Source organism: Rhinolophus sinicus, chromosome 13, assembly GCF_057876585.1.
Source record: "Rhinolophus sinicus isolate RSI-liver-muscle chromosome 13, RSI-T2T, whole genome shotgun sequence".
Taxonomy (NCBI): domain Eukaryota; kingdom Metazoa; phylum Chordata; class Mammalia; order Chiroptera; family Rhinolophidae; genus Rhinolophus; species Rhinolophus sinicus.
In genome coordinates, this window is record NC_142513.1 from 3,308,920 (window position 1) to 3,334,938 (window position 26,019).

At 48.2% G+C, this 26,019-nt stretch overlaps 1 protein-coding gene and 1 long non-coding RNA gene across 15 annotated transcripts in view; one reads left to right on the forward strand and one right to left on the reverse strand.

Moving 5' to 3' along the window:
- Positions 1-1,171: 1,171 nt before the first annotated feature.
- GNAS (GNAS complex locus) overlaps positions 1,172-26,019 on the reverse strand; it is a 65,555-nt gene continuing 40,707 nt past the window's right edge. For 2 of the 14 annotated variants that reach the window (XM_074317867.2, XM_088789054.1), the window contains exons 2-13: positions 15,421-15,493; positions 12,336-12,380; positions 8,184-8,238; positions 7,978-8,097; positions 6,270-6,367; positions 3,167-3,221; positions 2,958-3,031; positions 2,783-2,841; positions 2,558-2,678; positions 2,274-2,404; positions 1,942-2,009; positions 1,172-1,662 (exon numbers count right to left, since the gene is read on the reverse strand). In XM_074317867.2, coding sequence (XP_074173968.1) covers positions 1,516-1,662; positions 1,942-2,009; positions 2,274-2,404; positions 2,558-2,678; positions 2,783-2,841; positions 2,958-3,031; positions 3,167-3,221; positions 6,270-6,367; positions 7,978-8,097; positions 8,184-8,238; positions 12,336-12,380; positions 15,421-15,493 — 1,046 coding nt within the window. In that variant the 3' untranslated portion in view covers positions 1,172-1,515. Of the gene's footprint in view, positions 1,663-1,941; positions 2,010-2,273; positions 2,405-2,557; positions 2,679-2,782; positions 2,842-2,957; positions 3,032-3,166; positions 3,222-6,269; positions 6,368-7,977; positions 8,098-8,183; positions 8,242-12,335; positions 12,381-15,420; positions 15,494-18,804; positions 19,050-19,143; positions 19,647-21,570; positions 21,632-26,019 lie in introns of those variants that run through there. The other 12 variants (XM_088789057.1, XM_074317859.2, XM_074317860.2 and 9 more) reach the window with 12 other exon arrangements.
- LOC148756005 (uncharacterized) lies at positions 22,363-23,689 on the forward strand. The gene is made up of 2 exons (XR_016018141.1): positions 22,363-22,668; positions 23,150-23,689. It is a non-coding gene; the product is annotated as an uncharacterized LOC148756005 (long non-coding RNA).

A 26,019-nucleotide genomic window follows, 5' to 3' on the forward strand; every position in this document is an offset into this window, starting at 1 on the left:
AGGGTGCAATGGTCGATGCTGGGGACAGGCTGCTCTCTTTCTCCCACCCATCGAAGAAGCCACACCATGGGTGGCCACAAGCTTAAGGTTTAACCCTGGGGATGAAGGACTAGGGAACTCAAGTGGACCTCAGGTCTGAGCAACAATCCATCATGGCTTCTGGAGTGCTCACGGCCACCTGCTCCCCCAGCAATGGTGTGTTGTTTGCATTTCACTCCATTGTGACCGAGTTCCCACATTTCCTCCAATATTATTTGTATCTTTTTAAAGGTAAGTTGCTTTGTTCTTGTGCTTTGTCCATGTTTGTGATGGGTTTGCTTATTCTTAAGAGTTCTTTGATTATGGAAATTAACCGTTACACATCTTTATCCAGTCCCCACGTCCATCTGTATTTTTATATGATTAAATCTTTGTCTAGTACTTCCGCTCCCCTTCCCTTGTGGCTTTTGGATCTTACATCATGCTTAAAGAGGCCTTCTATAAACCAAGGTTTTAACTGTAAAAACTCACTTTTAAAGGACCGTGTTGTAGTTAAACATGTGATTGATCCATACTTTCATTTGTGTATGGAATGAGGTAGGGATCCAGCTTCAATTGTCCCCCAAATGGCTACCCAGTTGTTTCAACATTTCCATTTCGTAGCTTTTGTTCCATCCCCTCCCCCAAGCTTTAATGAGGTGTAATTGACAAAACTAAGATAAAGTGTAGTGTGATTTGATACATGTATATTGTACCCTATTTCTCGAGTAACGTTACTGCGTTCTGATTTTAAACCCTACATTCTTAAATGTCCCCCACATAACTGAGTCCACACCTTACAGCTGGACACAGAACCACACACCTACCACCTATTTTGGGGAGTTGGGGTAAACAAACACCCCAGGGTGTCAGCTGGCAGTTTTGCAGAGCAGTGAAGGTCGAGTGTCCGAGTTGTTCGAAGGGCCCAGTGGTTGTCCATGGGGGAGAAAGAACGTGTGGCCTTTCTGTATTGTCTGCAAATGCTTTTCAGAAACCCAGAGATTAGGTCAAGAAAATGGTGCGAGTTTCACCCACTTCTAGCCTTGGGGCCTTGTCCCCTGGGGCCTCCCTCGATGGAGGCCGACACCACCAGGCCGCAAGTGGGTAGAGCAGGTGCTTGCCGGAACCGCAAGTAACACACAGGAGTCGCATCTTTTGCTCACATTTAATTTTTATTTTGATTTTTTTTAATGCTGCACAAGACAATATTTATTTCATTTATTTCTGTTTGCTGCTGTTATTTTACTGACTTAAAGAGAGAGGGAACTTTTGTGGCCTTTTTTTCTTTTTCTTTTCTGTAGGCCGCCTTAAGCTTTCTAAATTTGGAATACTTAAGCAAGCTGAAGGGAACGGGGGGTTTCGCAAAATCACTCAAGGGGGAAGGAAAGGTTGCTTTGTTAACCATGCCCTATGGTGGGTGATCAACGGCGTGCACAATTACGGCTCACTCTTAATGAATCGTGCTTAAGGCTTCAGTTAAATTTGGGCGTTCCCTTCTTACAGCAGCTCGTACTGGCGGAGATGCATGCGCTGGATGATGTCACGGCAGTCGTTGAACACACGGCGAATGTTCTCGGTGTCCACAGCGCAGGTGAAGTGGGGGTAGCAGTAGTGGCGCCCATCTCCACTGGCAGTGCTGATTCTCTGTGGTGCAGGCAGACAGAAACACGTCAGTGCCACCTTTCCAAGGATCCCTCCCCCACCTCCCCACGGTTGATGGGGACAGCTACCAAGGACCCTTGACCAGCTACTGGTGTTATGTTGAAACAAAACCAAGGGGCCCAAAAGCTAAAATTCGTACTGGCTACCAGTGAAACAAAACTGAAGAACTGGATCGTTTTATCCCCACGTGTAGAATTAAGAGTTACATCCCCAAGAGACAGAGAACAATCAAAGAGAGACCTAAAGACAGTCTATACTCACCAGAAACTCATCGCGGATGAAGTACTTGGCCCGGGTCACGCGTGGGTCCTCTCCGGGCTCAGGAGTAGCTAGGAAGAAGGTAAGTTTTTCGTTAGGCCAGGAAATTAAAAGGACAGGGCAGAGCTAGAGTGCTATGGCACTGGAGGCCCTGAACCTGGTGGGTTTCTCCATATGCAAAGGTGTTAATAAGATTTGCTTGCTTTCCCCACAGATCTTTCTACTTGGCGAGTTTTCCCTAAATGAACCTTCAAGAACGGGTATTTTCAACACAGACACCACTATAAAACGGATGAGCTGAATGTGCGCCCACCCATGGCAGAAGGTCCACATACCATCCTCGGGAGTAGTGTAGCGAGCAAATTCTGGAAAGTAGTCCTCAATTTTCGATTTCCCAGCAAGGACTTTCTCAGCGAGCAGGTCTTGCTTGTTGAGGAACAGAATCACAGAGATGGTGCGTAGCCATCTAACGACACAGAGGGACGCAGGGGTAAGGCTCAGGAGAAGAAAGCCTTTTTTCTGTAGGGGCCCATGCTGACCCGACTCCACTTCCTAATGGGGCAAACTTGGGGCGGGAGAGCTCATCAGGCTGGCGGGACCCCAGGGTCCCCACACCCACCTGTTGTTCCAGATGCTCTTGAAGAGGTTCAGAGCCTCCTGCAGGCGGTTGGTCTGGTTGTCCTCCCGGATGACCATGTTGTAGCTGCTGCTGGCCACCACGAAGATGATGGCAGTCACATCTTCAGCACAGAAAGCAAAGGCAATGCGGGTTAGGACAAAAGCAACCCTTCACAATTAAAAAGGCAAAACGACCTTAAAGGGGGAGAAGCTGTGGCTTCCGTACCATTGAAGCATTGGATCCATTTGCGGCGCTCATCACGCTGGCCACCCACGTCAAACATGCTGCGGGAGAAAGGACACATGGTCACTGCCCAGGGTGAACACTGGCCTACCCTCTACCTGCCAGCGGCAAGAAACCACGATCACCTCGGTGCATTCACAGAGGCCCCTTCACTTACTGGAAGTTGACTTTGTCCACCTGGAACTTGGTCTCAAAGATTCCAGAGGTCAGGACGCGGCAGCGAAGCAGGTCCTGTAACAAAATCTAAGTCAGCGGGTCTCAGCCAAACCAACTGAAATAGGAAAAGCCACCAATCTGCAGCACACAGCTTGACGAGGTGGGAGAGAGGGCTCGGAGGGCACCCCGACTGCGAGAACCTCCACGTACCTGGTCGCTGGGCACATAGTCAGCCTGCTTGATGACATCGATCTTGTCCAGGAAGCTGGGAGGGAAAGAAAGACACACGGGGGTGAGGAGAGCTTACGCCAACTTAGCCGCCATTCCCGCCTCTCTACCAAGTCAAGCAAAATGGAAATGACCGTCCCACGGTTCAGTCAATGCGAGTTTTGCTTGTGTCAGTTACATTTCGGACTCAAAGCTTATGCCTTAGAAAGGTTAGAGCAAACAGAATTTCAGAACCTGGGCCTGAGGCCTGCAGGTATATCACAGGGCATGGGAGGGGCTCTGGTCTTGCTTTAATTTGAAAAGGTTGGTTCTGGGCAAATCAGCCAGCAGAGGGTATGCAATCATGCCCATTCGGTTCTGTGCCACTTGGTAACGATTGACTACAGAAATTTTCAAGTGTTTGGTTATGACTAAAATGGAAGGCAGTTTGAAAAGTGTACACTTCATGTCAGTCAGTGTTGTTTTAAAGTAAAACGGCACGCTTCCAAGGAAGGATGTTTTCCCCCAAGGGACTAATGAAAATGGCATTGTTTGAGTTACTCAGAATGGGTATTCCTTCCTTCTACCTTTTAAGAATGTCACTCATTAAAGAGAACAAAAGAGGGTGACACAAAGGGGCCCTTTCTGCCCTAACCACACTGCACAGGAAACAAGCACAAAGTTCCCTTCCGTTCCATTTGGTCCATGAAGTGAAACACTCCAGATACGAACCCTGTAGTTTTGAAAGAAGCTCAGGGCCATCCAGGTTGTTGGTCCTTACGTGGCAGGGGGCACAAACGGGGGAGGCTGGGGTCTCAGACTCTCACTAGTAACAGAAACGCCTCTCAAGAAAGCACTGTTTTCCATCTCCCTCTCCACAGCCATGCCTTTTCCTGATGCAAAAAGTATTTTGCTTGTGTTGCTCGACTAGACACACCGTTAGGAAAATGACTTTTGAAAGATTGGATTAATTTAATTAATATGGAAAAGTAACGTTAAAGCCAGCTTTTTTTTTTTTTTGGGGGGGGGGGGGGTTGGAATTGTCTTAAAGTGGGCTAATCAGAAAATCCCAAAGGGAGAAAAGTCTATTTAAAGAAATTCTGTAAGTTTTTTCCCTCCTTCCTTTTTACCAGTTTAGAGTTAGTCTGGCTTAGAGGATATACTAACTTGCCCAATCAGTCTTACATTACAGCACCAGTCCAGAAATAGCTCCCCAGCCGCCCTGGCCTCCAGCATGTTGCCATGGTAACAGAACCACAGTTCTATAAATAGATCAGCACCAAATCTTGTGAGAGAGACATCTGGAAAAGGGCCAGCCAAACCCCAGCTCAACAAATAAAAATAGGCAGCTTGAGAAATGGGCAAGGTACCAGTATCTCAACTTTAACATAAAGGCACTCAGACCAGAAACACACTGGTGCGTGCCAATGCAGGGCGGTTGGAATGCTCGGGCCAGGGAAGGCGCTTTACAAGTTAAGTTCTAAGCTACACTGCTCGCTTTTTCTGAGTTTCCTTAAAACTTTGCATAAACTGTGCAAATGTTGCCATTTGCAGATAAAGTTGTAGGAGTGATTTAATGTTGCATTTAAGAAAAAAAAAGCTTTTATATACAGTGGCAGATTTAAAAAAACAAAAAAAAAACAAAACCAACAACCTGGCCTAACTACTCTTAATGAAACTTTCGCCCTCCCCCCTCGGGGAGCACTCAGAACCCTCCTGATCTTGTACCTCGACTTCTGACTTGGATCCAAAACACAAAACGCAAACAATTCCAGGATTTCCATTTGTTTTGCATTACTATAATTAGCACTTCCAGCTTTTAGTTTAAACTTTTGAGAAAATCAGGGACTTTGTTGAAGGGGTGGGGGTGGGGGTCGCAGGGACTGGGCAAGATGAGACTGTTTTTCTGTCCCTGCTGAAAAGACACAAGCTTGTCTACTAAACACTATGAAGTAGCCACATACATGACAATCAATAACAACCAAATGCACTTCCTATGGGAAGACAGGAAGGGCCAGGAAGAATAAACTGACTGCTGGGCTCCACAGACCCTAATGCCAGCCTGTGTGATTTGGGCGGGGGGGCGGGGTCCCTAGGATCCCAGGGAACTTGCTGTTAACCTCTTCCTCCTTCCGATTTTCTCCATTGCTTTTCACAATTTGTCCCTGAGGCTCGGGGCTCCTGAGTAAGGCAATTTTAACTTTTTGCGAGCCAGCCTGGTACCTTGGTCCCAGTTACCTAATATTTTCTAGAGCAAAATCATTTGCGTTTCGACTGCTTACATCACAAAGAACTGTTGCCCCCTCATCCCCAAGTCACAGAAGAGACTGACTTCGGAGCAGCCGAGATCACACAGTACATTTCTGTGACGTCAGCACCATCGCACTGTTCTGGCCCTTGCCATCGTACATGTATTTGCTGTCATGTACAGAGTGAGGGAGGTCGTGAACTACTGAAAAGGCAACTCCCCAGATGTTCTCACTTCCACTAGAAATGGGAGGACACCGTGGCGGGAAACACCCTTGAATTAAGGCCCAATGTAAATGAATAAATTAAGCTAAAAAAGAATTCAACCCAAAACCCAGCTCTAGATAAACAGAGTCTAGTAATGTAGGCCCCTGGTGGCTACTGCAGTCACTTACCTGACAGCAGAAATGGCAAAGCAATCATCAGCTACCAAGGAGGGAGGAGGCACATTTTTGTGATGTTTTAAATTACAGCAATAAAATAAAATATTTTTACATTATCCAAAGTATGAGAGCTGACCTATCTCCCTAAATGCTTAGGGGTCAATTCAATTAATTAATTCATGCTAATGCATGACGAACGTCACTCTACTGCAAGTAATCATCATTTTGCTCTAACAGGCATTAATTGTTTATATAAAATAACGTCACTGCACTAAAAAGTGCAATTAAGGGCTTTGAAAAACAAATGAATCGGATGAGAACTTTCTAACTGCAGGTGGGAATAAACTGGCTGGCTGCTATGAAAAGAACTCATTTGCAAGTGACTTTAAAAGCAGGGTTGGAAGTGGCGCCTACCCCCCTCCAGTCCTACCGCCCTCCAGTCTTGAGGGTCGTGTGCCTGTGGAAAGGTTACTTACTACTGGGCGCAGTCAATCAGCTGGTACTCGTTGGAGCGCTCATAGCAGGCGCGGACGCCTTCATCCTCCCACAGAGCCTTGGCGTGCTCGTAGAATTCCTGAAGATGGACACAGGGAAGACTGTTGAAAGATAGGAGCCTGCACCCCAGTCAGGGTCAGTCCTGAGGACTGTGAGACCACAGGTCTCCATGCGTGTGACCAACAGCTGCTTCCCAGGGGCGCGCCAAATTAGGGGATTAAAGCACAGGAAGAACCTTCGTAAGATGTGCTGGGGTTCAATTTTCCTTCAAGGAAAATGAATTTTACCAAACGAATAGTATGATTGGGAATTGCTGGCCTGGTCAGCACCTGTCCTTTCGGGAAGGGATGGAATAGGAAGAAAGGAAGGAGCCAATAAGCTCCGAGCTGTTGTAAATTACAGTCGGTTACAGTTCACATTTCACTGGGACATGAAAACATTTTAGTTAAGTGGGGGCAACCTGCCCTTACAAGGAAAGGTTTCCCCACAATGTGAATTCAGCAGGAAAAGGATTCAAATTAGGTAGAACATCAAGTTCAGATGTCAGTAGAAATAATAAAAGGTGTGGTCTTGATTCATTTTTAACAGGCTGCTATTTTTCTATCAGAAATATAGAATCCTAGTTCATGAAAAAGCCTGTGCATTGCATTACGTACATCATGTTTACTGCTTGAATTTTTTCCAAACAAAGGCTATTTTAAAAAATGTACCTAACCATACTTATTAATACTGCCTTTCCGCTAGTGTAAGCCGGCAGCCAAACCCATTTAAAATACACAAATTCCCATGGAAGCCTGAAAAAAGGCAACAATAACTCATTGTTTTAACTGTAGACAAGTCTTTTCCTTCTGGGCTGTATAAACTCGCACATCTTCCCAACCTGTTTCCCGTTCCTCTCATAAACTATTCTTTCCCCACAAAGGGGTCAAAACGTATATGCTTGATTACGAGCTTTTTTGCGTTCCCTAAAAACAGTTTTTATGGAGCGGACAAATCTTTGTAAACAGTGTCATGCACGCCAACCAGGACGCACAGAAGAAACTTCCTGAGTTATGATTTAGGTGAAAGTCTTTTCTTGTTTTAAATAATGAGAAAAGAATTCTTTTCACTTGCCCCCAGGCAAGGACTGATTCTAGAAAAACCTCAGTACAGGTTAAGTGGTAAAATGTTTAACATGAGAACGGCTTCCATTTAGAAAACCTGAGAGCTGGCCCTTCACTCCTGCATCCCTCGGGATCTTAGGGGACTTTCAGTCACCAATTAACACTTGCACCACACCGAACACACCGCTGTCATATGTGTATGAAGGAAAAACTATGGGTGCCACAACTCATGACCCTCATAAACACTGACAATCTAATCAAGTGAGATGTGTAGCATTAAAGTGTGACATTTACTTGTGGGGACGGGTCAGCCCAGATTTACGGGGGTGGGGTGGGGCATGGGGGAGAGAGAGACAGAATTGGGGCTCACCCGACTTGAGCCATGCCCTAATGAGCTGTAGTTGTTTTTCTAACATCAAGGATCCTTATGGAATTAGCTTTTTCCTCAGAATCACGATCACTGAAATGTGTTTTGCCGGAAGTGTGGCTTGGACACAGGTGTCCCTGGGGTTCCTGTGTGACAGACAGCTGTCTGTGGCACCGGGGAGGGGCTAGGGCGAGAACACAATGCCAGGGCGGGGCTTACGGGAGGGAAGTCAAAGTCGGGCACGTTCATCACGCTCAGGATGTAATCCACTCTGAACTGGTTCTCGGGGTTGGCCAGCTCCACCGGGGGCACCAGGTTACTCATGGCAGCCACGATTGTCTGCAAAGGAGCGAGCGAGCGGTCAGAGGGCAGCACGATTTGAAAGGGCAGCTACTAGGGGGTGAGAGAAAGAAGCAGGCACGTACTTCAATGGCCTCTTTCAGGTTGTTTTTGATGTCCTGCACTTTGGTGGCCTTCTCACTACAGTGGGATTAAAAAGAAAACATCATATTGCATCACGTTGGCCAACAGTGTCGCTTTAGTCAAGAGATCCCAACTAAAAGCATAGTATTCTGTTCTTGAAGTAGTGGGCTCAGATCGGTGCAGAGATTGGAGGTTCCCGAATAAAGGTGGTTTCAAATGACTACTCCCCAATTCTGCCCCCCGGGGCCACACCAGATTGGGGCCAATTGGCAAACCGGCATCCAATAGTGATCACGGTTACTGTACCAGAAGTTGGACCCTGTCACTATTTCAGATGGGGCCCCCTTGCTTGAAGCCCCCACCACACACCAAGGTTTCCTGAGTGTCAGCATCTGTTTGGTGTGATGTCGCTGTGGCTTGGCAGGAAGCCCCCTGGTTCCCCTAGGGGGTTCCTAGGTCACTGGATTAGTGGACTGAATGCAGGTGCTGGTGGCAATTAGATTCAGGGCTTTGTGGCCCTGAGTATTGACTTGTTTACCGAGTCAATGTGTCTCTCACTGCACCCAACAGCAGTGATGGAAGGTTCAAGTTAATGTCGTTAGTACACATTGATCCTTCCGCGTGAATAGGAATAAGATTCTGGCCGCGGAAGTTTTTATGGTCTGGGGCTTTTGTGTTGAGGGGTGAAAGGGGTGTCCCCACCTCTTTAACTAGAGGTTAGAGGTTGTGTCAACTTTAAAATTTTCCTTTTAACTTGCACACATTCCAGGATGGTCTCTGTGCAATGATCCACACTCAGCCACTGGTAAAGGCCACACCCTTTGGCTTCTAGGGTCCCCGATGGAATGTTTGTACCCCATTACATCACGTGACACGCTGTGTCTTTCACGAACTGTGTTCGTTAGAACTCAGCCACGGAGCATCCTTGAGCATATGTTCACAGGGGGTAAGAAAGGACCCCCTAGCTTGGGTATAAATCTTACCACGTCTATTGCCCCACCTTGCATCTTGGTGTTTGAGTGGGGGGTAAGATACCAACCCACACACACCTGTGTATTAGGCTCTGGGACATGGCTATCAACCTCAAGAGGAGGAAACTGAGGCTGAGAGAAGAAAGTCTGAATCACAGAGGCAGGAGAAGGGACAGTTTATCTTTCTCTTACTGTGTGTAATTTCTAAAAGAATCTCTTGAGATTCCCAGTTTTGGAAGCATTCACTTGGTTGATTTACCAAGAGTCATGGGATGGAGGCCATAATCCCCCAGGAGTAGAACGACAGAACATGAATGTAGCAGAAATGCGAAAGGGGTTAACAGCAGTTACAGCCTGCCAGAGTGGTTAGCAGGGATGGGGGGGCGGGGGGGGGGTGTGCTCCCTGCCAACAGGGCTCCTCCCCCCCCCCAAGAACCTGGCCTTTCCTGTTTCAAATTATAATAGCTAATATTCCCTGAGCATTTTCTTCTTTCAAGATATTTGCACATTTATTTGAGGGGTGGGCCCTCATTTGCTGAATGATCTCACTTCATCCTTTTTCCAGGATCAACCCTCTTCTGGTTAAATTGGCCCTGGAGACTATGCTATCAGAATAAGCAGCTAGTTTGGTGGTGCTGTTCTTTCTCATCAGCGTGGGGTGTGTAGGTTTCGGGGTGGGGGATGACAGATGATACCAGGAACCCCCCTCCTGGCTATTTAAATCCAAGTGCTGCCTGGGTGAGGGGAACTTGAGCAGACATGATTGGTCAGAGGCCTGGTGCAAACCAGGGGTGTGGAACCCATGCCCCGCTCCGCGGTCTGACTCTGGCCCCCGGACTCTCATGGCAACTCCCTGACCCCTTTGTGTGTACAAGGGGCCCTTTCTGAAATCAGGACCAGCCAGACTTGAAGCTATAGTCTCAGATTAATTATTCATATGTTAGGAGTTTAAAAGGACGGGTACGAGTGCCCCTAATATCACATAAGGATTCAAATTCACCTAAGACCCCATAGGACAAATCCATTCCTAGTCATTACAAACAGGCTCCATTTCCATGGTAAAGGGAGCCAGTAACCTCTGGTTTTAAGGTCCCACAATAGTTAAGATTAGCTATTTCTGGGTATCAAATACCTAAAAGTACGTACCGCCAGAGAAAACTATTTCCAGAAACGAGGTGGTTTTTTTCATTCAGCTTGATTTTTCGGTCTAAGTAGTAGTATGGTAATTGGAAAAGTTCCAGTCTTAAATACGGATATTCTGAGAATGTGTTCAGTGTTCATCTATGTTATGTGAATGGGTGTGGGAGTATATCAAGTATAAAACCAACTAAAAAAGAAATCTAAAATCTAATTCGGGTGTGTAATACTAAGACATAAAATTCTGCCATTGAAGCAATTACTATGTAGATGGAGATATTATACTGGGGACTGGCAGGTTTATCATCATTTTTACTATCGCTTAATGAATTGAACGTTGACTGTGAAATTCAGAGGCAGTTCCTCAGATATCTCTAAAGCCAAAATATGTATCAAATTCTAGAATCCTGATGGACTGTGAAGAACTGGGGCAGGGGCTGGAAGTACTTTCAGGGTATTGTAGCTCCCCTCCTCCCCCACCCCTCTATGTGTAAAGCGGAGGCGCTGGGTTCAAATCATAAGCCTCCCCCCCTTCAGCTAAGTGGAAGGGGAGGCTGTGTTGTACTAAGTTTCATCCAGTTCTGTACCTTATCTTTGCTTTTGTGGGGAAAGACAGACAAAAGAAGAAAGACAGAAGACAGACGCAAGATACAGGGACTGCTGGGGACATGCAGAGAAGTTTTATTTATCACGCATGTTAATACTTATATTTACTTGCAGACAGTCACAGATATAAGTGCAGGCAGGTGTTAGTAGGGTTCAAGGGTCTAGCACAGCATCTAGCACACAGTAGGTTGTTCAATAAGGACTTGTCATTACTTCTCAAATGCCAACTTTTGGTACAGTAAACTGACAATTAGTCACTTACTACATAGATGCCTATTTTTTATTGTTGTTACACTACATTTTTACCAGTTAAGGATTTCACTTTTTTTGGGGGGGTGTTATTTTTGGTGGTTTTCTGTTTTTTGGTTTTTTTAATTTTTTTTTTTTTTTTTTTTAATCTTTAGGTTTGGTGGTAGGGCCCCATTTCCCCTCCCCCACAACAGAATAGTATTCTTATTAGAAGTTCCTAAGATAGGGCAATTCCAGCATGCAAAGTATGATAGGACAGAGCCGGGAAGAGGAGAAACTGTAGCCATCATCTAGGGATAACATATTCTAAAAAAAACAGACGAACAAACATGTGTCAGTTACTTTGTCCCCGACCCCAAAATCCTTTGCCCCTCCCCTCCCCGGCCACAGAAGCCATTTCTTCGAGATGCCCTAGGCTAGATCGATGGCCCTGCATGGTCTCATGAGAAACAGCCGCCCAATGACTGCATGGATATGCAAGCAGCGCTGGAGTGGGTTACCTGGCATGCATGCGTGCGCGGTGGGGAGTGGGGATGCAGGAAGTGGAAAAAAAATTGGTAATGAATGGGAAAAAAAGATGGATGCCATCGTTAATTTCCTACCCACTAGCTAACACAAAGTGCCTTGGATTAAAATTAATTTGAGAACTTTTAAAAGACCAAGAGGCTTTTTGAGATCATTCTTAATGACTTCCGGCAGGGTGCCGAGCATGTTTTCTCCCCCAAATTAAGGAAGGTGTGCACCACATATTTTAAGAGAGGAATAGAAACTTTTTTCCCCAAGGAGGTCTGAAATTTAAAAATCAGACCAACCACTGGGTGGATGGAATTTAGTAATTTTAAAAACAAGTAGCAGATTCAAATGGGGGGGTGGGGGGTGGGAGCTGGGCTGGGGACTGGATGGGAGAGAAACCATATGGAAAAACATCAATTCTTAAAATCCTAAACTGACCATCTAACGCTGAAATCTGTAACTTTCCCCCAGCTGGATCTAATTAGACTTTAAGATGGCCCCCCAAAAATTGTTTTGCACTTTACTTGCTGTGAAATGTTATGAAATTGTTTATGTGTCACTTGCAAACGTATGCCAAGATGGATGATGGCCCTTAAATGACTCTTTTCTGCCCTCGGTTTCCCAATATGATCTTCATGTTTGTTTGTTAAGAAGTTTTTCTGGTTTGAATGTGCCTACCCATCGCTGTTGCTCCTGGCAGCTTGCGGGTCCTCTTCGCCGCCCCTTTTAAAGAGAGATTGACAGCTCACCTAATCTGCAAGGCACCGCGATTTCACCAAATCCCCACCCAGCCTTTCTCCATTCCTTAACAATCAGCCGCCATCCCTCAATTCTTAGGTCGCCTTTCTGGCTAACTTGGACTGTGTCTCCTGGGACTGCGGGCCTTGGAGGGAAGAATTCCACACCTTGGCTACAGCGTTAGCTGAGCCCTCAGGAGACTCTGGTCGGGGACAGGAGGGACTGATAATTATTTTCTTGTGCTTTCACTAAATGTACATGCATTAGGGGAGCTTAAGACCTGCTGTAGCTCACAGTTCTCCTGAGGATATCACCTGTCTCTTCTGAGGCACCACCTCAGGCTCCCCATGCTCCCAGGTCCCAGTCCTCAGTGTTTATCTGAACACATGGACACGGGCGGCTTTTGCCCATGTCTTTCCTGGTGTAATAATGACCTCCCTTCCTGCAGCTGGGAAACTGTAAAATGTTTGTATTTATAAATAACGATTCCCCATCAATTGTTATCAATTAAAACTGTGCTTGGATTGTGAAAAACAAACCAACAACCCCCCCACCCTGGCAAAAAAAAAAAAAAAAAAAAAACCCTCTCAAAACCCCATCTTCACAAATGGTAAGAATTCCTCCTTGGAGGTGGGAAGGGAGGGGGCAGCATGCCTAGGCTTTCTATGGTTTTGGAATTAATTAGCTTATTAGCTCAACCAGTGTTAATGGCACTTTTTTGGTTTTTTTCTGGCACTCAATGTAAGGAAGAGAGTTAGCTTTGCGTTAGGAAAACCCGAATTTGACCTCTATTTCTGAAAGTCAGATTAGAATTCCAAGTTTCTCTACAAACGTCATCGGCACGGCAGTCTGCGGATAGTGAAGGCAAGTTGAATAGCTCAGCCTGGCACTAAGGAAAGCACACATTTACGGGAGGAGGAAAAGACCCCACACCCATTTGTGGACAGATGTCACCATTTCACAGGGAATTCCTGGTGAAGGAAACCGCTTTTGTTGCAATACCGCAGTGAGGAAAAAGAAAGAGGGAGGCTCGTCGGACAAGACAAAAATAAGGTTTCTAGACTCACATGAAGAATTCCCGCCTGTTACTTTCACAGGCTAAATTTAACGTCCTTGGAGATTACCTGTGGCTTCCTCTACAAAGCAGGCAAACTGGGAATGTCCCTTCCTCTTTTTAAAAAGAAAACAGAAAAGAGAAGCTCTGGTTTAAATGCCTCGTCTGCATTAGACGGGCTCACTGAGGGTGGAGAATCCTCTCTCTAAAAATTAAAAAAACTTAGGGTGACCTGTAGAGCAATAAAACTTGAAGTGGATTATTTCAGGGATGTCTTATCTTCCATCAGACTCAAGCTAAGGTAAACAGTGGCTGCTGCATCCTTTTAAAAATGCTAGCCACGTCCAGTTTCAATCAAAATATTTATCTAGAGGGGACATGTTCAAATTAGTTTTGCTTAACTAGCCTCATGAAGAAGCACTCCCCAGCAAGTTGCAGGGGGAAAAATTATGCAAGATTTTTCTTTAAATGATAATTTCATATAGCTAAAAGTCTGTTTCAGACTTTTTGTTTATTGACCGATGGCCATCGCTGGTGGCGGAACTTTACTGAAAGGTCTGTAAGCAATTAAGAATTTCAGAATTGGTTTCTGAAAAATGAAGGTGACTTGTTTAATAGCACATATGTGCTTACTGATAACTCATCGAGTCAATCATAAAATTGGTATAACAGCCTATCCTTCTGAATTCATGGTTAAAGCAGTCGAAACTAAAACGTCCCTTTGTATGATGTCATTTTTCTCTTACCTTCCCCATTATTTGATCTAAAAGATTCTAGAATTTTCCATCAAGAGCTGCCTTCAGCGCAGTTCTTTTACCTTTGAAAGGTAGTAAAATTCATTGTTTTCCCAGTGCTCAGTGCATAGTAGGCGACAGGGGTTTTAAACTACTTTTTTTGGTGCATAACTGAATTAAACTATGCCACCTTGACTCAGTCTCCCCTTTTGAAACTACAGGGAATGCAACTAAGGAATACATTTTCAACTGAATCCAGGTTTAGGAAAAGGAATGCAATTCTAAGCAGCTAGTAGTAATTGCGAACTAGTGCCTTCAGCTGTCTGTAACCTGGCAAGGTTACCTGCTCTCACCCCAGTGAAAACAAAGGCTGGTAAACTTATAGCTAGGGTCTGGGGAGAAAAGTAAACTCCCGGGTTACACGAGCGCTCCCCTCCGTTTGGGTCCTGCATGGCAATCATGACCCATGTTTTTCTTTTAGATCCCTAACACATGCACGCTCTTTTTAAATCTTATTCTCACTGCGGTATCGTCACAATGTCCTATACCAAGATGCCTGGAAGGACGTTTCAAAGGCAAAAATGTCCCTTGATCCCGTCCGAAGTACCTAACTCCCAGCCTTTCCATCACTTAAATGTCTCCTTTTTGGTTTCTTTAGGCAAGACTATTGATTTTTAAAAAGGGAAACAATGATTTGCCCATAATATGAATTCCAAGGGGGGGGTGAGGAGTAATTATTAACAAGGGCTGTCTCTTCCAGCTTTATGTATGAGATTATTGAAACAATGTTTCCCTAATAATTTAAAACATCCTTCACTGGTTTATTGCATGGAAATCTGCTGGGGGGTTGGGGGGGGCGCCTCTCTACAGTGGTCAGTATCGCTTGACTAAGGGTTGGCCACCACTGGCGTCAGCCCTGTGGGAGACCCACTGCAGCAGACCTGTCACAGGGCCACCAGGCGCTATTTTCCCGGGGAAGGGAGTTTATTTATTTTTTTTTAACCAGACTGGTGCGCTTTACTATTATTACTATTATTATTTGTTCCTGCACCAAAGATTAAAGGGAGGGGTGTGGGGAGACAGTCCCTAAAGAGCTCTTCCCAGGATTTTCTAGTATGTAGGCTGAAAAAATTAAGTGAAAACTGGCTGCCCAGCCCCCCAAAGCGACCTGGACTTCCTAAAGGTTGGTATGAAAAGCGCTCCTGTCCCTGTGCCCTGGCCCAGCTTTGACACTTACTCTCCATTAAAACCATTTACATGCAGGATCCTCATCTGCTTCACAATGGTGCTTTTACCAGATTCTCCAGCACCTAGAAAATGAAAGTAAGTCTCAGGTTATGAAGGAGGCATCTCACACACTTGGGGCTGCGAGAGGGACTGCTGTGTTTGCCACAGAAGCAACACACACAAACAAACCAAATAACAGACTTGCAATTTTCTTTGACATTTCGACGCATAGAAAAGGAAATATCCAACTCTGTGTCTACCTGCAGTATTTCACCATCAGAATAACAAACAAGAATTAAAGCTTTTGCTGTTTTTCAGGTGTTTCCCCCCCTTTTGGTTGTTTTAAAATTCGGGGAGGGGGGAGAAGAGGCAAAGAGAAGGAATGACGCAATTTTGTCATGGGGGGAATTGAACTTCTTAAAACCTGAGAATTCACTGGTAAATTGTCCGCATAAATGTACAGAGACACGTAATTCATTGTTTGTCAGATTTTTCATGGTTAAAATACCCAGGATTCACAAACAATATACTGCAGTCCCCTCCTGGTCAGCACTGACGCAGCACCTCCCTCCTAAACATTGTCACAAGGCAGCCGCTTTCGGGGCAGGTCTCTTTCCCTTTGGGCTACTGGAAAATCAGCCCCTCCAACCGCAATATTACATGTTATCCAATTAGCCATCCTCCTTTCCCGCAAACCGTGTCTTTCCAAAGATAAATTCTCTCTGGATTCAACAACCATGTTATGCAGAGTGAGGGGACATGGCAGACCACCCATTATCTGTCACCTTCTCAAAAAACACATTTTAATATCAAATATAGTGTTTGAGAACAATCATATTAACATGCAGCAACAATTGAGGTGTTAAAAGGATAAGACTTTAATCATAAGGAAAAATATTCCTGGAAACCACTGTTTTCAAAGATTTCAAGCCCTTCCCAACTAAAAGAGTAAGAAGGCGCACATGCCTCCATTTTAAATCACCTTTCATTTGTAAAAATATAAACACACACATATTCCCACCAAGCTAGGAGGAGGATTGCTATTTATTTGCAAATGTACGTTCTCGCCAACAAATAATCCTTGTGTGAACCACTGTTTGCCCTCCTCCCACACAAACCTGTTTGGTTTTTTTACCCTTCTTTTTCACTTTTAATTTTATTGTTTTGTTTTACTGCCCAGAGAGCAAAGCATTCCTCCTCCTCTTGCTTTTTCACAAGGCTGTAATCAATACCTGTAAGTTAAAATTAGTTTCCACAGAAACACTGATTTCAAAGCAAACACTATCTTAATGAACCCAACTCTCAGAAATTAAAATATTAAAGGCACTATTAAGAGATTCCATGAAAACATAATATTAATCAGAATCTCCAACCTCCTTATTTCAGAAATGTTAGGATGTGTTATATCTTTCACAGGCACAAACAGATCTGTGCCTCAGTTTCCACATTTATGAAATTAGGGAATTAGGCTGAAAAATTACTGCAAGATCTTCTGTGGTACTGTAACTCAGTATTTGTCATTAAATTATGATGGATTAAGAAAGGATTTGGGGTACCATTACTTGGGGGGGGGCGCATTATTTGGTGAGATCATTTAAACATGTAAAATGTGTTGCAGTGGCTTGGGCTGCAGACACCTGTGCCAGAGGCTCTCAATGAATTGCAATAAAAAGTAGCCATATAGCCGAGGACACCTGGGGAAGACTAGCCTATAGTGATTGATGCAAGGTGTGTTCAGAGTAACAGTCTCAAATTAAGAGGAGACTGTGATCACCGCACAAAGGTGTTAGGTACCATTAGCATCACACTGGTTTTAAATTAGCATTCAGCAAGCAAGACAATATTCCTAGGAGATTCTAGACTTTTCCAGGCTTACACTTTGAAATCAAATTATATGCATATTATTCACATAGCATCATGTTACCTTTAGAAGTTTTACACAAGACTCCAACGTATGTATTATTTAATTACTGAAATTGCAAATGCATAAACACCAGCGACTTATTTTCACTTAATTTTCTGCTTTATATAAATCTGGACCCAAGAGAACAAAGACATGACCCCGTCCAAAAAAAGCAAACCAAACACCACCACAAAGAAAAGCCAGTCTTTTACATTTTATTCTTTATAATCAACCAGTTTGTTGAAACGTGACCATAAACTAGGTCTTAATTAGCCAATTCACAAATTAACTCACATAGCCAAATTACTAAGGAAGTGGAAAACTTCCATATTAACGTTTTTGTAATTCTTCTGGTCATTTCAACAATTTCTTTTATGCTTCTTTTGTTTTATTTTTATTTTTTTCCCAAAGCAGCACCTTTAAGAAAAAGGAGGAAAGGTCATCTCCTTATAGTTTACAATCGCCCCCCCTCCCCGTTTTGGCCAGAGGAAAAACCGCAATCAAAAGAGAAAACCCAGAACCAAACAACCAAATGTCACTTGACAAACAACTAATTAACGTCTTTTCATCTCCTTCCACCTGGAAAAAAAGTCTTCTCCTTAAATCGCTCTCAATCCCCCCTCCCGCTGAAAAGGACACACACACACACACACACACACACACACACACACACACACACACACACAAAAAAAAAAACCACGCCATTTCCAGACCAAGAAGCCATTTACAGACAAATGTCATTTTCCAGTTCTGATTTGTGAATGTCTTTTTTTTTTCTTTTTTCACAAAGCACTCTCAATGTGGCCGAGTAACAGGAAAATGTGTGTGTTAATGGTTTATTGGGGGGTGGGGGGTGAGAGCAGCTGCTACAATTAATTCTCTTCTTTGCTTTTCAAAAAGCCTGCATGTCTGGAAGGGGAAAAAAAGGTCATACTGTAAAAATGACGTGTCATTTGGCTTCACTGGGCACTTAGCGCACTAACTCCATTTTTTTTTTTTTTGGTCTTATTTTATTTGATTCTCCCCTTCCTTCCACCGCCCGGCCCGGCCGGGACACGTCTGCTTCGTGCACACACAGTATGTCCAGCCCGAAACGCACCAAGTCGCGCCCAGCGGCCGCCGCGCTCACTCCTCCCCCCACCCCCCACTCCGGCGCCACGACTCGCCCGCGCCCCCTCCCCCTCACTGCACCACCTTTACCACTCGGATCCCTTCCGAGGGGCTGATGTCACCCGCCCCCCCCCCTCGGCCACTTCCCCCGCCAAAGCCTCCCCTTGGCGAGGCCCCCTCCGCCACCGCGGCTCCCCCCGCGTCACCCCCTTCTCTTCTGGCTCCTTTCTTTCTCCCCTTCCCTCTCCCAACAAATCACACACCCCACGGAGGCGGGTTCCCCTCCCGCTGCCCGCCACCCCATTTCCTGTCCCCGAAACCCTCTTTTTGTCGCAGTCTCCGAGCCTTGTAGGGCTCCCCCTCCCCCTCCCCAACACGCACCCAAGCCCCTGGCGTCGTGTAGGCCTCGCGGAAAGAGAGAGAAAAAAGAGCGAGGGGGAAGACGAGAGAGCGAAAGAGAGAGAGGGAGGGAGAGCCGGCCAGGGAAGGGGACCCGTGCCCGCGTCGCCACAGCCCCCCGCCCCATTTGGAGCCCCTGCCCGGCCGAATCTGCGCCCTGGGGTCCCCCTTCCGGCCTCGCCCCCCAGAAAAAGAGCCCGCGAGCGGGCTGCGGGCTCGGGAGCGCGCGCCCGGGGCGGGGGGCGGGCTCGGCGCGCGCGGCCTGCGGGGCGCCCCGAAGGGCGGCCGGGCCGGGGCCGGCGCCCCCCGCCCCGCCCTTACCCAGCAGCAGCAGGCGGTGCGTGGCCCGGTAGACCTGCTTGTCCTTCTGCAGCTGCTTCTCGATCTTTTTGTTGGCCTCGCGTTGCGCCTTCTCCTCGTTTCGCTGGTCCTCGGTCTTACTGTTTCCGAGGCAGCCCATGGCGGCGGCGGCGGAGCGCGGGGCGCGGCCGGGCTGCGGCGGCGGCGGGCCGGACGCGGGCGGCCTCACGCGGGCCGGGAGGGCCGGGGCAGCGCCGGGCGGGCGGGCCGGGCGCGGACTCGGCTCCTCGGGGAGGAGCGCGCGGGGCGGACTGCGGGCCGCGGGCCGCGCGGGGAGGGTGGTGTCGGTCGGACCGAGGGGAGCGCGCAGCTCCCCGCCCCTCGAGCCGAAGCCGAGGGGGCTGATGGCCGCTCCGGGCCGAGGCGGACCAGAGCAGGAGCTGCGGGAGCTGCTGCCGCCGCTGCCGCCGCCGCCGCTCTTATTGCCTCGGCCCGGGCCCGCCGCCCCGACCCAAAAGCGCCGCGACGGGCGGGGGGAGGCGGGGGGAGGAGGCGGCGGCGGGGGGGGTGGAAGGAGGAGGAGGAGGCGGAGGGATGAGGAGCCGCGGCCGCCGCGGCGGCTAGGAGGGCGGGAGCGGGCGGAGGGAGGCACCCCCCCGGGTGCCCGGGAAGGGGGGGTCCCTGCGCCAGCACCCGGCCGGGGATGGGACGGGGACGGGCCGGGGAGCCGCCCCCTCTCCCCCCTGGCTCGGGCCCCAGCCGGCCAGCCGCGGGGGGAGAGGGGGCGGCCCCGAGCCGGTGACGACCCCTCGCACGACGCCAACGCTCCACCCCCCGCGGGCGCCGCCGAGGGGCCGGGGTGGGCGGAAGGGGAGGGAGCGCTCGCCCGAGCCCGGACTTCGGAAAATTTTCGAAGAGAGAGACATAGAGAGAGCCAGAGAACAGAGAGTGTGGAAAAAGCGAGGCGAGCACGAACCAAAGGACAGAGCAACCGAAAAGGAAAATGTGTCCACACACACACACAAAGACATAATAAAAGTCCACACTGCACAGCGATGGTGGCGTCCGGGGACGGGGGCGGGGACGGGGGGCCGACTAGATGAGCCTCTCGTCGCGCCCCCGGCGCCGGGCGCCGTGGCCCGAGCCGAAGGCCCCTGAGGCCCCAGAGCGCCCGCGGCTCCTGCGCTTGGCGCGGCCGCCCAAGTAGGAGAAAAAGGCGCAGCCCAGGAACACTCGGAAGCAGCAGGTCGCCCCGAATACGAAGCCGCAGCCGCGGCCGTGCTCCGTGCGCTTCTGCAGCAGGAAGTTGAGCACCCACGAGGGGCTGCGCACCGAGAACACCAGGAACACCACGAGGGGCAGGTGGGCGCTCAGCGCGCCAGCCTTCAGCGGCCCCGGCCGCCACACGACGCCCCCCACGCGGGGCGCCGTGTAGTAGGCGTCGTCCTCGTCGCCCGAGTCCGTGTCCCACTCAGCCCAGGCCCTATTCGCGCCCCCGACGCCGGCGCCCTCGCCGCCCCCGTCGGCGCCCCCCGCGGCGCCCTCGTCGTCGGCGGCGCCGGCGGCAGCGGCAGCGGCGGCGGCCTCGGGGCCGTGGGCCTCCTCCCCGGCACCCGACCGTTTCTTTTTCTTCTTCTTCTGCATCTTCTCCAACTTCTTCCTCTCCTTCTCCTTCTTCTTCTCCTCCTTTCTCTTCTGCTCCAGCAGCTTCTTCTCCATCTTTCTCTGCTCCTTTTCGGTGAGGAACTTCTCGGGGGGCGCTTCGCGCGCCGGATTCTTGGGGCTCTTGGGGGTGTCCCCGGAGCCCCCGTTCCTCCGTGGACCGGCCAGCGCTGCAGCTGCCGCGGCAGCTTCGGCAGCCACCTCGGCTGCAGCCGCCGCTGTCTTCTTCTCGCTCTCCACCGCACGCGCTTTGATCTTCATGGCCATCTTCAGCATAGTGGCTCGGCCACCTCGGGGCGCCCGGCTCCCGCCTCGCCCGGGCGCCCTGCTTGCCCCCGGCCTCGGCCTGACGGGCCCCCGTGCGCCCCGTGTCGGGGGACTCCGCTGCGGTGCGGTGCCGCCGCGCTGCCCTGGGGCCGCGAAGCGCGGCTGCCCGACTTCGGGCTGCTGGGCTGGCTGCCTAAGAGTTAGCGCCAAAAAGGATGAGCAAACGAAAAAGGGGCGAGAACAAACCAAAAAGCACCGAGAAATGTCAAACAACTCAAAAAAGAAAAGTGCAGAGGCGCGATGGCACGAGTTCGCCGTTACCCTCCGGCGCTCCTTGGCTTGGCTCTTGGGCACGCCAATGGAGAGGAGAAAAGAGAAAAGAGAGAATTTGGGGGTGCCCGGGAGGCGCAGGGCAGGGCGGCTGTGCCGGGGTGCCCCTGTCCCGTCCCAGTCCCGGTGGAGCTTGCCCGCACCGGGCGACTCGCACTTTGCGGGAAGCCACGGGGCACCCGGACTTACATGTGAGTGAGGCGCACTCACACGCAAGGTAGTGCCTGCCGGCCGCCCGCCGCCGCCCCGCGCCGGGACAGGGGTCCGCTCCAGCCGCGGCGCCGCAGCCCGGAGCCAGAGAGCCGGCGAGCCAGCGAGCGCCGCGCAGGGCCAGCCACCTGACGCAGCCCGCTCCGCGGTGCCGACGCGACTGAGTGTCCCCGCCGAAGACCAGCGCTCCTAACCAGCCCGATGACGCCCCAGCCTCTTCAGAGGACCGACCCACAGCGGCGGCCCCTATAAACCGAAGGGGAAGCCGAAAAATCAGCCCGCCGAGGACGCACCCAAATGGGCCGCCACGCACCCTGGGGGTGTGAGCCGGTGTGGGGACGACGCGGGAGTGGGTGAGGGACGCGGGGGGCGCAGTAGTGGGAGGCGCGGGGGCGCCCAAGGTGGTGGGCGCCGGACCCCGCCTCCCAGACCTGCCTCCCAATTTTCGGTGAGTGGTGTAGCCCTGGGCGGCGTGCAAAGTGTGCGACGGCGGCGCTTACCCCTGCTGTGCGCCTCCTTACCTCCAGCTTCCCGGTTAGCGCACGCGGGGACCGCCACCCACCCCTCCCTCCCGGCCGCGCACGCCCGTGGAGGTAGGTGTCGGCAAGCCCAACTAATGCGAAGCCTGGAAAGGGTTTCAAATCTGACGAGAGGTGCTATGTGAGCGCAAAACTATCACTGTTAGAAGAAACAAGCGGCAGACAGCGAGCGTGCTCGTGCTGGCGACACTAGAGCCAAGCAGTGGTGGCTGTGGCTGCAGAGTAGGTGCGCCTGGCGTCTTCCCAGGCGGGAGAAGTGGTAGACCCGGGTGTCCTGTTTCACCCGTGGCCCAGCCTGGGCGCCGTAGGGTGGGTGTGGGAGGGCCTGGAACAGAAGGAAAAGTAGTTTATTGCACAAGAATTTGCAATTGTTTAAAAACTCTCAAGTGTCCCCACCCCACTCTTGTCCCCACACTAGGACGTGGCAGAGAGCATTGGGTTAAGAGCAGTGACACCAAGAAGTTCTCGACCACTGGGCCTGTTCACTTTGCCTGGGACCTTGGTTGAGTCACTTGCTGCCACGCTGGTGTCTGCTTAGGTACAATTCATTCATTCATTCATTCAATAAATGTTTAGTCCAGAAGGCCTATCTTGTGCCCAGGTGAGCCAGAGTAGCCAGGTGATCAGGCTAAGACATGGCAACTGCCTTTGGTGTGTGGCAGGCCTACCTGCCAATAAACCCAGATGCACAGAGTAATCATGAACTCTCTCCCACCTTCAACCTTTGACGTTTAAACAGTCAGTGAAACTTGGGGTGTCTAGAGGAGAAACCAGAAAGTTCACCTGTAAATGGAAACACACCTCACACACCTGGGAGTCTGGGGTGATTGTTTGATACTTCCAGAGGCCTTGGAACAAATTGTCAAGAATAGTTTGAAGTTTTCTTTGAAAATAGAAAGACACTATTAACCATTCAACAGCACTACTGAAATTCCCTCTTTAGCCGGTTTGCTCAACTCAAAGTAAGAAAAGGTGTGACAGATGAATATGTCACATATTATTTTTTTTGGCTCCTCCAGGTACACTACCACCGCCATTCCACAAGGCCTCTTTTCTTCTGGATCTGAATGGACAACGAGAACAATTCAAAGTCACCACAGAACACTTGGAATTCAGAGCAGGAAACAAAAGCTGCAGGCCAGACCCCGTAACATGCAGCAGCGACTCTGCTTAACTTGGGCCTCTGACTTTTCTCTGCTTCAAAGTGACTGTGCCTGCTCTCCCCCCACATTCAAACCAAACTAAGCCGGGACTTTGTCACACTTTGGATTTTGGCCTCTCCCACACAAAAATACACTTTCTTTTGCAAAAAAACTCAAAGGCACAACTTTGTTAGGCTGATGCTTTTCACATAAACAAAAGCAGATAAAAATATTGAACCGATAGACCTGAATGGGCTGGTTAGCCATGCGGCAGTAGGGCTTTACAATCAACAATGACGTGGCTGTTTGAGGACATCATGATTCACAATCCTTCACCCACTTAGCTTAAAAACTACTTGAAGACAGGGCCCAAGTTTTATATCCTATATTAAATAAAAACTTCTTGGTTGAATTTCATTAATCAATTGTCTTTTTTAAAAAAAATGGTGAAGACTTATAAGAAGGAAGAACAGATCAGAAATTTTTGTTATGCTCCATTTGTTCAAAAAGCATCTTCCTTCCTGCTTCTAATGTGTCAAAAGCACAAATACATGGTATTTAAAAGGGACAAGGTAAATAGTAACCAATACAACCTTGATACTTATGCCAGTAGCTACACGTTGCTACAAGGAATGAAACTGAGAGTCCTTTGGAAATCCCTGAGTTGGGTTACCAGCTCTGCTTTTAGAGAAATATCATACCTAAACTTTGAAAGGAGGGAAACTGTCCCATGTCATATACTGACACATATTCCAGGCAAAGCACAATTGGGACTATTGTCCTAGAAATGTATAAAGCAAGGTCAGGTTTTAGTCATTTCAACTTCTAACCTAGCAAGCCATCTTTGAAAAAAAAATTTTTTTTTTAACTAGGTTTCACCTATATTTTATTATGACCAACTACTGATGGACAAATAAAGCACTTACTTTGTAAATAAATGACAGCAGGTGGACTCAAGGGTTTACAGGTAAGCAATGGCACTAAGAGCTGGGGAACACAAGCCCATCTGTGGTGTGTTCAGCTTTCTGTTTTCACCTGACACAAAAGGAAAGCTGAGATTTTACTTAATTGGCATGGTGAGCTCACACTGTCTATAGTTTATGATCGTGCATTTGACCAACCTGGGCCTTAAAAGTTTTAATTTACAAAAAAAAAAGTCTGATTTGGAGGCCACCATGTGTGACCTTTTCATATGAATTAGTAATTTATTTTATTATGTCATTACCATTTTAAGTACCTGGTTTATCCTTTAAGAGTAAAACAATGCATTAGCATAATTCTTAGAACAGTCCAGGCTTGAGACTTTTCCAATGAAAGGGGCCTCTCTTTTGGCTCAGGGAGAGATGGAAGTGGTAGAAACTTCAGGCTACAGAGAAGGGCAAAAGGCCAAAATATCCTAGGTTTGAAATGCCCAGGGAGGGCACAGGTTCCTGGTTCAGGTGACTTGCTTCATGCCAAAGCCAGCAAGTTGGGATAATAACACACCCCAACCTAAAACACTCGGTCACCAAATGATACAACCTGGTCAAACAGATGGTGTCACATGCTGCACAGAGGGACGGCCTAGCAACAGTCCTTTCCAATACTGCATGTTTTACAACAATGGATGAATTCACACGTCAGGGTTTGAATTTTGTGGTCTTGTAAGCCTCCTATTTATGGGTGGATGTGTTCCTATTCAAGTGAAAATGACTTGTCTGCTTTTAGAAGCAATAGGCTCGCTGCAGCTTGGAATCTTGAAAATATTGTTTCACTTAATGATGTAATTCAGTTTTTGGACAAGAGTGTTCTTCTCGGCTTTTCCTTAGTCTGGGTCATTGTAAGAGTCCAGAGGAAATAGACTTATAATATTATTTTAATAGCCTAGGAAACAATAAATAGGTTTCCACCGAAGCAGAAACCTTAGCTGTAACGTTTTAATAATAGTACTTAGCACTTTCACAGTGCTTTCTGTCTTTGAAGCACATTCTGCACTTTTATTTAATTAGAAAGTGTGGTTGCACGTGTGACTTGAAACGTGCGCTGTATAGATGACGAAAGCAGGCACTGTAAAAACCCTTTTCCTAGGCCGAGTTAATCCTTGGTAAGAAGGTTCTATTCCCATAAAGTTCTTAAAAACTTAACATATGATTGCCTAGGGCTTTTTCTCCCTTGTCATGGTTACTAGCTAGTCACTTCGACCACGAGTGCTCCTAAACTTGCATTCTACATGAAACACAATGCATAAGTTAGCAACCCTTCATTTCAGAGGACTTGAAATCAAGAAATTAACTACACGGCCATACAAAATCGCCCTATTTAATTTCTATCGACTAAAACAATTTTTTTTAAAAAAATTCAGAACATGCTCTAATCCAAACAGAATGTGGGGGCACATTGCCCAATGTGTTTGGACCTGATTTCTTGAGCCATTGGCTTTGAGACGCTGTTGAAGCATCTACTTACTTAAAGCCATGATTCGCCACATGAGAGCAACAGGATTTGGGCACCTTTGCTGACCTTTCTCGACCGTGGTAGGTAGGCCCCATCTATGAGAGAGGCTTCTCGGTCCCCAGGAATGCCCAGTTCCCAAGGCTATTCTTGCCTTTCTCACCAAGTCCCCAGGAGCCCAGTGTGGGAGTCAACTAACAAAGTCACCATCTACCTTAAAAGGGGGCCACAATAAAGAAGAAACTAAGCGCATGACTGTTCCTTTGAAAACGGAAACCTAAATAATAGGATCCTAATGTTAGCCTTGGTTGAAGACT